Raw genomic sequence first — 14164 nt, forward strand, 5'->3', positions numbered from 1 at the left:
TAAAATAGTGTCATGAAAAACTTAAAAATTCTTGCAAGCCTGTTCTGGCTCACGGGCCTTATGTTTGACACCCCTGATATAGAGCCTCATATTACCTCTACTTTCTGAAACAATGTCAAAGCCGAACTCTGACATACAAATATAAGACCAAATCAATCAGGGTGGGTCCGTCATGTATTCTTGACCTTTGTATCTATCCGCCGTAGGCGTTCACACCTTCCCTCGGGCTTCTTCTGGATCCGTCCATTAATCACGGCTTAATCATTTCTTGGTATTTGCTGGATATGTGGGGGCAGCTTGTCACCGGGGGCGGCCTTTATGTGCCACCGCCCGGCAGGTGCGGAGCCTCACTCCGCCCCGGCTCGTTGATATGGCAGCAGGAGCTCGTCTGCGCCTTTGCCTCCTGCTGGCTGTGCCGCTGAGATGCGTCTCCCAGCTGCGGATCCCGCAGGAGTCCCCGAAGGAGCCAGACGCGCTGCTCAGACGTCCCGCGGTGGCTCCCGGCAAGAAGGCCCCTCAGTTCATGGTGGATCTCTTTAACACGGTGTCGGTATCAAACGGGACCCCGAAAACCCAGAAGGAGATTTTAAATGGGAACGTGGTGCGGAGCTTTGAGGATAAAGGTGAGTAGAAGCGGTGCGAAATATCGTGCGTAAAACGATCCCAAATGCGCTATTACGCACGAATACACACCATTTCTCTTTTTTTTTTTTTGTTTTTTTGTGGGTTTTTTTTATTTTTTTTATGGAAATCATAACATGTTTCTTTAGGTCACGCTGGAACGAGATTTCACTTCTTCAACTTGTCTTCCTTCGACAAAGAGGAGAGAGTGATCAGAGCAGAGTTCCGCTGGTTTAGAAAGAAACAAAAGTTTTTCCTCGGAAAGTCGCACTTCTTCCATTTCTATAAGGTAAACCGCTTTTGTCGTGGACTGCAGTTAGTTTATTTCGGTGTGAGCCACGTTTAGTGAGAAAACGAGGACCTGCAATGAGGTCATTATAAGGAATTAATAACTAGTAATAACTTGGACTCCAGCGGTGGGAACGCATCTCAACTACCCTTTTGAAATGAATTACAGTTTAATTAGGTCGATAATGCAATAGCTATTTGTCAATGAAAAGAATAATAGTGAGAAACATACACAGGGCTTCATAACTAATGAAACCCTTTGGATAACACCTGTGTAGCCTAACTACTGGTTTCATTCATTAATAAGGTGGATGAACTACTGACTCCAGTTTTTCAAAATCTGGTGTGGCCAACTAGCAATAGCCTCAAAGGCATGCTGCTGGAGTGGGATTTGTGAAAATATAGACATTTTCATCACATTTACTCTAAAATTGGGCTCTATGTGGTCCCTGAACTAAACTGTGTTTGACACCCCTGCTATAGATATTGAACTAATTCCAGAGTAAAAAAAAAAATTTTTTCCTCTGGTGTTACTTTTTTTTATTTTTATGCACATATTTTCATCCATTTGACAGAATATTTTGGTGTACCTTGACCATATACCAAGATTAGTAGTTCCTCCTTCAGTCTCTCCCTATGTAATAACCACAACATTATGAGGAAAGGATTTTCAAAAGCTTAAAGAACCAACATCTGTGTGTGTTTGAAACCATCCAGGTGGACGTGTTTGAAGTGCCTGACAGCCAAGTAGACCCACAGCCTGGAAACCTCATCACCTCCAGACGGGTCCCCTTGTACACACAAGAATGGGAAGTCTTCAATGTCACTCAAATTGTGAGAAACTCTGTCGACATTTTGTATTTGTTTGCATTTTCTTGTGTACTTTAAACTGGGTATGCAGTGATACCACTTTTTTTTTTTTAATTTTTTATATGATAAGTATTAGCTATATCCCTCGTTTAAACATTTTGGGTAAAGCAGATGATGTAGCAATGCAGATTAGTGTTGAGTCGGGCATATTCAATCTGATCTCTCTTTGATTTGAAGGTGTCGAAGTGGATCCAGAACAACCAGAGCAATGAGATACTCGTCGTGACCTCAGATCCTTTCGGGAACTGGAAGGACTCGTCTCAGCAGAACCAAGATCAGTCGGACAAAAACGCCTACCTGGTCATATTTTCAGATGATGGAAGAAGTGCAGCATCACATCAAACGTTCTTGGGTACGATCGGGAGAGTTGTGTTGTTGTGTGTGTTGCTTCTGCTGGATGTGAACCTGTGACATTTTACCACAATCTCCCAACAGGACAGACCCAACCTGCAGCAGCAGCAGCGGCCCAGCTCAGCCCGCATGACCGTCGCAGCAGAAGACGTCGTTCATCTTTGGGTTTCTCATCCAACAGGGAGCCCCCGTCCTGCCGGCGGGTTCCCCTTTACGTGGACTTCGACGAGATTGGCTGGTCGGGCTGGATCATCTCCCCCCGCGGCTACAACGCCAACCACTGCCGGGGCTCCTGCCCGTTCCCCCTGGGCGGCGGCCTCACGGCCTCAAACCACGCCACGGTGCTCTCCATCATGCACGCGCTCAGGCTGTCCGGCGACGTGGTGGAGCCGCCATGCTGCGTGCCCGATAGACTGGAGTCCATCAGTCTGTTGTACTTCGATGACGACGAGAACGTGGTTCTCAAGCAGTACGATGACATGGTGGCGGTGAGCTGCAGCTGTCAATGACAATGAAGGAACTTCCCCTGTTGATTAAAACCATGTATGTTTGCATGTCTTAATGGTTTGTTGTTAGTCCATTCGTCGATAATACCCACTTTATGAAGACTACTTTCAAACAGAATGGTTGCAGAACTACTAAACGTGGACCTGGAGGCAGTTTAATTTTTTGACTTCGGGATAATATTGAGGCGCCTTCAGAAAAGTCACGTTTGTAGAGGAAGAACATGCAAACTCTCACACAAATTTCCTGGCCTGGATCTGAACCTGCCATGCAACCCCTCAGATCATCACCACTGTGAAGTTGCATCGTGGGCTCGTAATTATTAACGCACCAGTTGACTAGTATTTCATTTGTTTTCAGATTATAAAAAAACTGAACGTTTGATGGTGTTCGCTTCTGAATCTTTGCTGATGTGCTTCAGCCTCTTCTATTGGATGACCCCCAACTGGCAACAGGAGATCCAGACTCAGATTGCAGTTATTATAGTTATTTTTGTAATATTTAAAGTACAAACTATATTTGGTCCAACCATTACTTCTAAATAAGAAAGAAAAACAAACCAAAAAAACAGTCCAGCTGTCTCACTGTGGGCGGCAATGCTGACTGCCTCACAACCCGACGTTTTCTTTGCTGTTTATTGTCAAAAACAGCAACTCTAAATATGCTACTGATAAATATGACAGCATGTCAGATTGTATAATATGAGGGGACGTACACCTCAAGAGTGTCTCCTCACCACTTGTCAGGGAATGAAATACTACAGAATATAGGAATGTTATGATTTATTACTCATTGAGTCGTTTGTGGTAACCTTTAAAACCCATAGTTATGAATGAAAAGTCAGCTTTTGAAGTGATTTTATGTGACACAACAATATAACAATATACTGACCCAACAAGGATGTGAAGGTGGACTCAAGCCTGACAGCAGAAATTGAAAACATTCTTAGGGTCACATTTCACAACGGTTTTCACACCAACTCACCTCATAAGAAGCCTGGGTGGACTAATGTTTTAATTTAATCAGTGTTTTTTTTTTTAAATCGTGTGATGGCTCTGTTAATAAATCCACAAAAGCAGTTTCCCCTCAAGGTTCTACTTCTATGAGAATAGTTTAGTGTGGACACTGTCTCATTGCACGGTGTCCTGGTTGAGCAGGTACAGTGTCCTGGTTGAGCAGGTACATCAGAGGTGACCAAACTCTGAGGTACATCAGAGGTACATCAGAGTTTGGTCACCTCTGATGTACCTGCTCAACCAGGACACTGTCTCATTGCACGGTGTGTCCTGGTTGAGCAGGTACATCAGAGGTGACCAAACTGTATCCCGTCAGCTATTTTCAATTTGGCCCGGTACAATTATCCAGCATTACTTTTGGTTCCAGACTAAAAGCTTTATTTAACTTTCTTGTGTAAACGTATACTGTGTATGTACTGTATTTGATGTGGTGACACGTGAATAAATTCACCAAAACTTACATGAGACTGCAAAGTTTGATATGCTGCTCGTGAATCGATACACATTCTACCTCTTAGTAAAAGTTTCAGCACTTTGTGGATTTAACTGTTTGGATAACAACAGGTAAGTTAAAAAGCAAGAAGACAAGTTTTGGTTTCCTTTTTTATTGCTGTTATGACTGGATGTGATCAGCAGGTGGCAGTGTGGAGCTGTAGTAAAAAAAGGAAAACTACCACCCTGCATTTGCAAGCCTGCACTCTTTCTATGCGGCTCTCCCAATAACATACATTAAATGACCGAAATATAATTATGTGTCAATCACATTCTGATAGATTCTATTTAGAATTCACTTATGTTTTGAGACAGATGTTATCATGTCGTATTTTCTTACTGGAGGTTACAAGGGCAGACTGTTTTTATTCAAACACAAATAGTGTTAAATTTTTCAGAATGTTAGAAATAATAATTCAATTCTGGTTTGAATGAGGTTTGATTATTAATCAAATCATGGGTGTACTCATTAGAAGCAACTAAATAATGTGATGTAAATTGGACTTCATTATGATTAAAGTTAAATGCATAAAGGTAGAGTATCCCAATATGTTTACAGCAATATGGAAGTGTGTAATTCAGGACTTCCTGCCTTTGGTGTTCTAATTCTTACGAAATAAAAAAAAAGAGCAGTAACTCTAGTAACATTCTGTTAAACAACAGTCGTCTTTATTGGAATGGATCACAGACACAAGACAGCACTGCTTGATTCTAGTTTTTAAAAAAAAGGCCAATGCAACAAACTTGCAAAACCAATCCTCTCTTCATGACCTCTGCATATTTAGAAAAAAACAAACAAACAACAACCTGCATTTATGCCAGTTCAAGCTGTGACGTATCAAACACATTCATCAGGTGCAATTTTACTTTCTTGCATGCAAAATCATTCTCATATTTAGTTGCATTGACCGATTGAATTCTATGCAGTTTTTTTTTTGTTGTTTTTTTTTAAGTTAATTGCCAATTGGGTTCAAGTATTTCTAAAACAACTGCAAACTGTATTTTGCAGGAAACAAAACAAAAGCCACAATACCTGAAAAGGAGTGGAAACCAAACTCCACTGTAGTATTTACCAACCCGTCGGCATTTACAAGAGATAAACATTATACATCCAGGCTTACCCTCCTCTGTTTACACTTAAATACATTATGTACATGGATCACCCATGTCCTTTTTTCTCTTTCTCGAAAATGACACGTTATCTTACAGAAATCCTTCACATTCACCGACTCTCATTCATTCTCTGATTCATCCCTTCTTGTCTAGTCTTATTTTTCACAAACCCGTAACAGGCCTCAGTATCGTCGGATAAAGCTGACACCGCAATCAAGTTTTAGGCAATGAAAGCAAAGCCAGGATGAAAAATCTGAGATTAGAAAACATGTAAGCCTGTAAATGAAAACAACAAATATCTAAACATTCTGATGATGTAGTTTTACCATTTTCTTTTATCATGACTGACGGATTTTTGACAATTCAGCCTGCAAAGAGCCAAAGCTGAGTCACAGGTCCAGGAGCTTTCCTCTGGAATTGATGTTTTGTGACAAAACTAAAAATCCACAGTGAAGTAAAAGTCGGTGGAAAAAACCTTGAAAAAAATGTCATGAAGTTTACTCCTGGAATGCAACATACATCCCATATTCAAGAAGAGGAGGAAAAAAAAGAGCTTTAGGGCAAGGTGGATTATATTTTAAACCTTTCTTCCCTTCACCTGGGGCAATCCAACTGCTCAGTGCCCATAAACTCCCCCAACATGAGGTCATGCTGAGCGTACACGGGCTCTAAATATGGCTGCCCCTCCTTACAATGCATTTGCCTCGACCTTTCTAGGTGCCTCTGCTCAAACTCGTTTGCTTCCATACAAGGTGCCTGAATGTGGGCTTTCTGAGCCATGGGGGACAGAGGCACGGGGACAAAGCCGCGATAAAGAACCATAGGTGGGCTCAAGACCTCCATGGGGGAGGCCTGAGGAACGGCGCCTTCCGGTGGCTGGACGGGGAGCTGCACGTAGCTTCCGGTTTCAGGATCAAAGAAGGTTTTGGTCTTAACTTGCACGGGCATGTCGACAAAGAAGTACTGCCCTGAGTCCGGATCCTGGAGGAGCTTGCGTTGGGTGAGAGGGAAGGACTGCATGATGGCGTGCTCGATGCTCGACTGGCGCGACAGCTGGCTGGTGTAGCTGGACTGACGGGAGAGGGACGAGGGGTGTGGTACTTCGATGCTGTAGGCGTCAATGCTCTGGCTTCTCCTCAGCGGGTTTTCTCTGCTGGCCTTGTCTCTGGCTCTGCCTCTCTGTTGAAATTCATCCATGATGGATTTCTCAATTCGCTGCGTCCTAGGGTCGAGCTTTTCGTTGACGGACATGTCGGCGCTGAACCTGCGCTCTGTTTTATCCCGCGTGTACCTGTCGATGCTCTGCGTTCGGTGGGAGGGCTTGTCGGAGGAGGGTTGCTCGCCAACCTGAGTTTTGTACACCGGTACGTTACTAATGATCCGGTCACTGCTGTAATGTCTCGGCTCAGGCTTCTCCCGAACGCGCCGGCCGCTGCTGCGTCCCTGCCGTTCTGACGCCATGCCGACGAGTCCGTCCCCTCGCTGGCTGTTGATCACCATCGAATCGTAGCTCTGTCTTCGAGTCTTGCGGATCATTTCCGTCTGGTTGTGGTGACGGTTTTCCTCGTTGCTCTGAAGGTCCTCATTTCTGTGACTCTCTTCGTGATGGCGATTCCCTTCTGTTTTCTCCCTGTGTTTCTTCTCTCCGCTCCTGCCACTCTTACCGCCGCTGCCGCTGCTGCTGCTGCTTTTGTGCTCAGATTTATCACTCTTGTGTTTATCGGCTCTGTGTTTGCCGCTGCTCGGAGACGACTTCTGGGATGACTTCTGGGCTTCTTCCTTCTTCATCCTTCTGTTTGCCAGCTTGATGGCCTTTAACACGGCCTTCTCAGATTTGGGCAAGACGGCCGGCGGCTTGGTCAGCCCAGTCTGGCTGTCGTTACCGCTGCAGGTAGACCCTGAGCGTTCACTGAGAACCTTCGTCACAGCCATCTCGTCGGCCGTGTCGGCCGCACTGGTTGTGAAACTCTCGGCGCCTTCAGATAGCGGACTCACTCCAGAACATCGATCTTCTTCCTGTGGGACAGTGAGTAAACATCCGACATGGGGGTTCTTTGTGTTTTCCTGGAGATTTGAAGGTGAGACCAGCAGGGGTGGGAATGGGTTGGATGTAATCTCTTCAGGTGCAACGATTTCAGGTGGAATTAAAGTGCTCGTACCGCTGGGATTTTCATGAACCAGCCGGAACTCTGGATTTTCTTTTACTTGATGTGACTCCTCCCCCTCCTCCTCCTCCACCATGTCTGTACCACTTAAACTCCCTCTTGGTGACCAGGGTTGCATAGTCTTCTTCAATTTATTCGTGAAAGTGTTATCTTTGACTTTAAATAGAGCAGGGATCCCAAAAGGTGGAGAAAAGGTATTAGAGAGCGAAGATATCATTGAACTGTTTTCATCTTGAACTAAACTTGGATCATAATTATTCCTGGTATCTACTTGTGGCACGTCTGGCTCTTTTTGTGGCAATCTTATTAGACGTCGCGCAGCTTCAGGCTCACTTTCGTGATCGCTCAAAGAGTAATATTCCAGGTCGGCTCTTTCCGAGTCTCGTTTTGGGTTTTGTGGCGCATTCTGCACTGCTTCGTCGACCTGTTCCAGCTCCCCGGTCAGGTTCTCCAGCGAGTGGTAGACATTGGACTCCGTGTCAACATTTCTTTGCAATGCACTCTCCACAGAAAAATAGGAGGACTTTGAAGACAAGCTGGCTTGATCAGGCGGGCTCTGATTGATGCTGAGGCCATTGACAAGCAGCAAAGGGGATATTATGTGTCTGGGAGCTTCATTGAGAGCTTCTCCTTCCATGACGTCCTCAACCGTTCTGCTCATTATGTTTTGCTCGTCTGCTCCTGAGGTCTGGAGGTTGTTTTCTGCCGTAGTGGGGCGCTCTGGTTTTAAAGGTGCTTTTCTCTTCACCTTGCATGTTTCCTGTACTTTAGTACTGCTGTTTTCAGACGAGGCTTCACTTGTGGGACTGTAAATCTGGAAGGTGTTCGCCCTGTTTTCATTGGCTCTGATCTCCGGTGATAAACAGGGTGTACTATCAGACGGCGTGTAACTCGAATTCAGACTGGCCTCATGGGATTTTGGATTCCAGTTTTCATGATAAGAAGCAGCTTCACTTTGACTAGGCAGAGCTTCTTCAAGTTGTTGGATTCCTGAGATCGTCCACGTGTTGTTTAAACTCCGCCCACAATCTTCATGTTGTCTATGTTTGTTAGCGGCGTCTTCATCAACAGCATCACTCTCCGTCGTTAGGCTTTCACCGCTCCCACGACCTCCCTTTTTACTCCGGGGAGGAACAGGAGGAACGTCCATCTTCTTGCAATCGGATTCGTTCATCGGATATTCACAACTCTCATCGCCTATCTGTGTCGCTGTCACATGGCTGGGAACGCCGTTCACAGACTGGGGTTTAGTTTTGAAGAGTCCGTCGAGCTCAGTCCCTCGTTTATTCATGCCAGGAAGGGCGATCCGTCCACCAGCTCGGTGAGTCTCACCAACTCGAGGCTCGGTTTGTGACAGAATCTGTCTCATTTGATTGTGGTCTCTCAGATCAAGTAATCTATCTTTTAAATCACTTTGTTTGTCACTGTCATCAGTCATAGAGTCAATATAAGCTGTTTTGCCTTGCTGTATCCTGGTTACATAACTTTCCTCACTGACGTTCTCGTCAAAATTTTCATCATGTTCTGTGGAGTGATTCTTTCTTTTCTCCCTTTCTGAGATGATTTCTCCCAGGGCCATTTTAGCTTTGTCGTAGTTGTCATTTATGACCGCTTTGTTAACGATGACGTTGCTGTCCAACCTCAAGAAACCCTCATGCTTGCTCTGCTCCTGCTCTTTCTTGGTCAACATTTCTCTCTTAGACGTCGTGCTACCCCTCATTGACAACATACCTCTCTTGATATTCCGAAGCTCTCTCGAGATCAGATCGTTTTTAGCCTTTGCCTCTTCAATATTGATCGCTGCCAGTTTGTGCTTCGCATTTTCAGTAACGCGATCGCCAAGCCTCGCTTTCTCAAGCAGATCATTAATGATGTGCTCACTATCTCTCACGTCCTTCAGTGACGTTACATCGCCATCCATCTCTATTCCAGTGTTCCCATTCAAATTACCTTCCTTGTCCTCTCCTACATCATCCGCCACGGCACATCGCTGATGCTTTATGTAATTGTTCTGTCTGGCTGAGAATAAATGCTTGTGCTTGCTTGCTTTCTTCACTGATTTATTTTCATTTAAAGGTAAATCTATTTTGGAATCCCCTACATCACCATTGGGAACTCTGTCTACATTTGTTTGCTGTTTGTCTAGCGCAAATTGAATATCAGACTTGGCAAAACTTCTCTTTGGAACTGGTGGCGGCTCTTTTTTGACGTTGCTATTCCGGCCAGACAGAGTCGATTCAGTCTTGTCGTGATAAAAATAGTTTTCTGGTGTCGAACTCTCCCACATTGACACGCCTTTGCTGCTGAACAATTCTGCTGAAACATTCTCATCCATTACTTTTTGTTCCAGGTCTTTTATTTCTGACATAGGCTTATTGATGCTTTCTGATCGGACTTTACTTTTGGCTGCATTAATCGCCTCCCTTGCTGCTCTGATAACGTCCATCGTGCTTAGGGTTTGGCCACTAATCTCTCTTTCCTTGGGTGGCGATTGTACTCCAAAGTCTTTTTCCTTTGAATCTTTCACAGGCCACTTTGTTTTGTCCGGTACATTCCGCTGTGTTTTCCCTGCTAATGACTGTCCCTCTTTCTCAAGCACACGAGGTGATCTTGCAGGTGAACAATCTTTGTTGACATTTAAAGTATTTGGTGACAGCCCTGCGCTGGTTGGCAGTGCTTTTGGAGAAGGATCTTTGTTTAGTGTCAGCGGTGAAACGTCATACGTCTTAGGTGATGGATCTTTTTGTGCAGGAGAACTGATGTTCTGAGGGACTTGAAGATAAGTAGTGTCATAGTCAACAGGATTTGCTTTCTTGTATAGATTTAGAGACGGGTAGTTTTGTTTTTTAGCCATGGGACTCTTGTTCTTCTTTGAATGCATGAAAGGGGAAATGGGGCTCTCTTCTCCAAGACCACTGTTGCCTGAAGAGTCTTTTTTAGTCTGCAAGAGGTTTGATAACAAATAATCATCTGATAGAGGCTTGTCAGCATCAGGCTTTGTAAGATCAACATTTGGAGATGAGACAGGTTCCACAATAGGGCGAAAAACAGTTATCCCTTCTTTCAGAATGGCAGGTGTACTTAAGCCCGAAGCATTTCCTTCAGACCCAGCATGGGTGTATTTGACATGATCTGACTGTGGCGATGGGGCACCGCTCTCGAGCAACTCTAAAGTTTTGAATTTAGGTGGGCTGTATCGGCTCTTTACCCGTTTCCTGTTGTCTTTAAGGTTAAAGAGGATGCTGGAGGCCAGCGCTTTGTAGCTGTCCCGCTTGACTGGAGGTTCAGGGGTTACTTTGGCCTCAGATTGTGGTCTGAGCTGAAGGTCGAGCGCCAAAGGAGAGAGGACTCCTTGGAGGATTTCAGATGTTTCTGTCGGCTGTCGGGAGGGAATAAGAGGGGTCATCAGCTGGCAGATGCTAAATGGAGTCGAAGCCAAAGAACTGACTTCCTCAATTGCTTTCACCTCCACCGATTTACCTTCTTTTTTGATCAACAGAAAACTTTCATCCATTGTTTTTGAAATGTTGTCCTGAAGTGGCATCCCAGGCAGATTGCCCGGTACAGTACTTGTCGCTCTGGACTTGTTTCGCCTCCAGGGGGCAGCACTTACATCTCCTCCTTCTGATGTGCACCTCTTCTCAGCCTGAGTGGCAGAGGGCTTTGGAAGGACTTTTGGTGGTGGAGGGGGAGGGGTGGGTTTAGGGGGAGAGGAAACAGAGGGAGGAGGAGGAGGAGGAGGAGGAGGAGGAGGAGGAGGAGGAGATGGTTCAACTGCTGCTTTCTGACAAGGCTGTAACTCCTCTTTCTCCAGGATGTCTTTTCTGTGTGCCTCAGTTAGCTCCTTGTAAAATGGCAAATCGTACCATTTGGGGATATTATCTGCTGGAAGGATGTCCTCCTGGCCAAACGGGAACCGATTAAAATCTGTCCATGACTGAAAAGGACTGAACTCACTGTGGAGGAAAAAGTTCTTAATGTTAAGTTTTCTTAGTTTAACGCTGGTTTTGCTATTTCTCGTCTTTGTGGATTTCCCTGAGGGAAGACCAGCATCTTTTCTGGTTTTGTTTGATGAACCATCGCTGGATTGATGTCGATGTTGGTTTTTGTAATCTCTATCTGTGAGAGTGGTGTGGTAATCTGAGGAGAATTCTGATAGCTCCCTTTGGATGCTTCGAAGCGCTGACTTATCCCACGATTCCCCATTGGAATCACTCATACCTCCATTTTTAATTAACATCCCCTCACAGCTTTCCCCCGTGGCACTCAATGCCTTGAGAAATGAAGACATCTGGGATATATTCTTCCTTTGCTGTTGTTTCCACGGCTGGGAGTCGCTTTTGTCATTCTTACTTTGCCCGTGTTTCTTAGAGTCCCGGTGGTGAGTCTTTTTCAGAGGCTCCCCGACCAAAGGTTTGTGGCAGCTGAACGGCGAGTATCCGTACAAGAAGTCATCGTTGTAAACGGCGTCATCTCCAACGCACAGACTTCGAAAGGCCCGGTCGGTGAGAGTGCTCACCTCTCGGTCGGTTTCATCCATGAGCAAGTCGGTAAATCCATTGGGGAAGCGATGGTGGAGCATGCTCCCCACCCGATGGCTCATGTGTCGCTTTTCCACACAGCTCATGATGTCAACAAGAGCCTCTCAGTCTTGTCATCACCAGTCTCTCCGCTCCTTTATGGCTGCAATCCAGTAGATCCGTTAGTTTTCTCCCAATTCAGGTGAACGTCAGAGCAGTGAAGAGACTGTCCTGAAAATGAAAGCCAGAGAGTTTCAGTGTTTTGGTTTGCAAACCGTGCTTAGTCACACAATCTGTCATTGTCTCATTTGTACAATTAAATAATTAAAAAGTTGTTTTATTGACGTTGTAAATGGTTTTAAGCTCTGTGGTCGATGACCTTTCTGTACATGACATGGGCCGCCTCCGACAATGCCATCACTGTGCAGGCAGTTGACAAACACTTCATACCATGTGCTTTGCTATTTTAAGCAGTGGTGCCTTAAACTGTGAGCACTAAGCATTTGGTGAGAGCAGCTTCTGCAGTATCAAGAGGAAGAAGATCAGTGAATACTGACATAAACATTGCAGATATCCATGCATTATATTAGGAATGCTTGCACCGAATCCAACATGAAAATTGTTTGAGATGAAAAAACTACCAAGCTGTTTAGCAGTCTTCTCACCAGCACATTTACAGCACAAAGTACAGGAAATGTAAGTAAATCATCTTGAGTTGAAGTGCAGTTCAACAGCAGCTGCCGTACTGTAGCTCACTCTGGCTATCTGGGTGAGGTCTTAGAATAGCTCATTAACCCATTTATATGGTCTGACCTGGGAGCATAGCCACTGACACATAACTCAAGTCTTCCACCGTCCACACAACATCACTCTCCTTATAAGAAGATGAGGTCGCTTGAGACAAAATGTAAATATAGATAATTTCGCAAATTAGTGACTGATTGTGAGTTTACTTGAAAATGGAATTTGGTTTGGAAGTCAATTGTCGTGAGCTGAATTGACAAAGCGTAGATTCATTTACAACAAGCAACATGATGAGTTATCATGATATTCCTATTATAATTCAAATTTATTCGATAAAGTACCTCGAAGTGGGTGACTTTACTGTATCTTAAGCTTGACTTACAGAATGCGTTGGCTTCGCTGGGCACGTTAATGGCCAACTATCCTCCAGCTCTTATAACCGGAGATCAGTTAGCAACCGCGGTACTTTCCCAGCATCTGCTTGTGTATTTATACCCTTAGAATAACTGGGCCAACTACACTGTATAACCCTGTGATCACTGGAAAGTATCTTTCATAAAAGTGTGAAAATCAGCCTACATTATAGAATGATACATTATTTTATTTCATGGTAACAAAACAAAAATATGAACAAACATTTGAACTTATATGTTTAGTTTAAAACTCGTTAAAGTCTGGTAATCTGCTGTTTTTTGGGGCTTTCTCTGTGTTCAGTGTAGAAATACACAACATTTCCTCACCTTTGTGATAGACCTTTCATCCTGAGTGGAGGATCCAGACCCGGAATCTGGTGTCAAACAATCCTGAATCCAAACATCCCGTGCGGTAAGCCCTGGTTACCAAATATTCTGGTTTGTAAATGGTCAAACTGAAGTAGAAGTAGTACAGCAAGGAAAACTCACCAAAGTGAGTCAAGCTTCCAGCCCCGTGTTCTAAAGCACTGGTGCGGCCAGGCTCCTGATAGCGGACTCAGGAGCTACCAAAATAGACCCGCAACCCTGTGTGGCCAAACTGAGCAGCAACAGAGGTCCCAGCTCGCTGGCTCGCATTGGAATAACCGGCGGGTGTCAAGTGGCAGGGCAAGACGGGGCAGTAGGATGAAATAGACGCTGTCATTGGTTATTTTTGTAAGCAAGCGATGAGGCCTGATAGGCTCCCACACGGGTCTTCTTTTGACTGATACCTTCAGAGGGAGTATTGATCTGTTTGGGATAATACAGATTGGAGGAGGCAACTTTACGTGGTGACAAGTATGGCAATCAGAGTGACAACACATTTGCATCACATAAATCCAGTCTACCTGTCCAGTCGCCAAAGGCGAGACTGGAGAGGCAGACGTCTATTGAACAATTGTTTTGTGGAAGAGCTGGACTCTCCCCAGTTGCTCAAGCTCTGTTTACAAGGCCCTGTGGTGGCCTGGTGCGACTGACTGGACACTCTAGTTTGAGCAGCTGTTGTTGCTGAGAGATTACATAGAAAT

The 14164-nt window shown here is 44.8% G+C and overlaps 2 protein-coding genes across 2 annotated transcripts; one reads left to right on the forward strand and one right to left on the reverse strand.

Annotated features, from left to right (window-relative positions):
• Window positions 1-370: 370 nt before the first annotated feature.
• Window positions 371-2639, forward strand: LOC308120879 (bone morphogenetic protein 2; the record flags this gene model as incomplete). The annotated part of the gene is made up of 5 exons (XM_080481778.1): window positions 371-623; window positions 771-910; window positions 1627-1743; window positions 1957-2131; window positions 2215-2639. The coding sequence occupies 5 exons, from the start codon at window positions 371-373 to the stop codon at window positions 2637-2639; spliced, it is 1110 nt and encodes a 369-aa protein (XP_080337904.1).
• Window positions 2640-4786: 2147 nt separating this feature from the next.
• On the reverse strand, window positions 4787-13724 carry LOC308120899 (uncharacterized protein). The gene is made up of 2 exons (XM_080481812.1): window positions 13425-13724; window positions 4787-12171 (listed from the first exon to the last, which is right to left on the reverse strand). Exon 2 carries the CDS (start codon window positions 12045-12047, stop codon window positions 5850-5852), a length of 6198 nt encoding a protein of 2065 aa, XP_080337938.1. The 5' UTR covers window positions 12048-12171; window positions 13425-13724; the 3' UTR covers window positions 4787-5849.
• Between the last annotated feature and the right edge of the window lie 440 nt (window positions 13725-14164).

This window comes from Lipophrys pholis, assembly GCF_963383615.2.
Source record: "Lipophrys pholis genome assembly, chromosome: 1".
NCBI lineage: Eukaryota > Metazoa > Chordata > Actinopteri > Blenniiformes > Blenniidae > Lipophrys > Lipophrys pholis.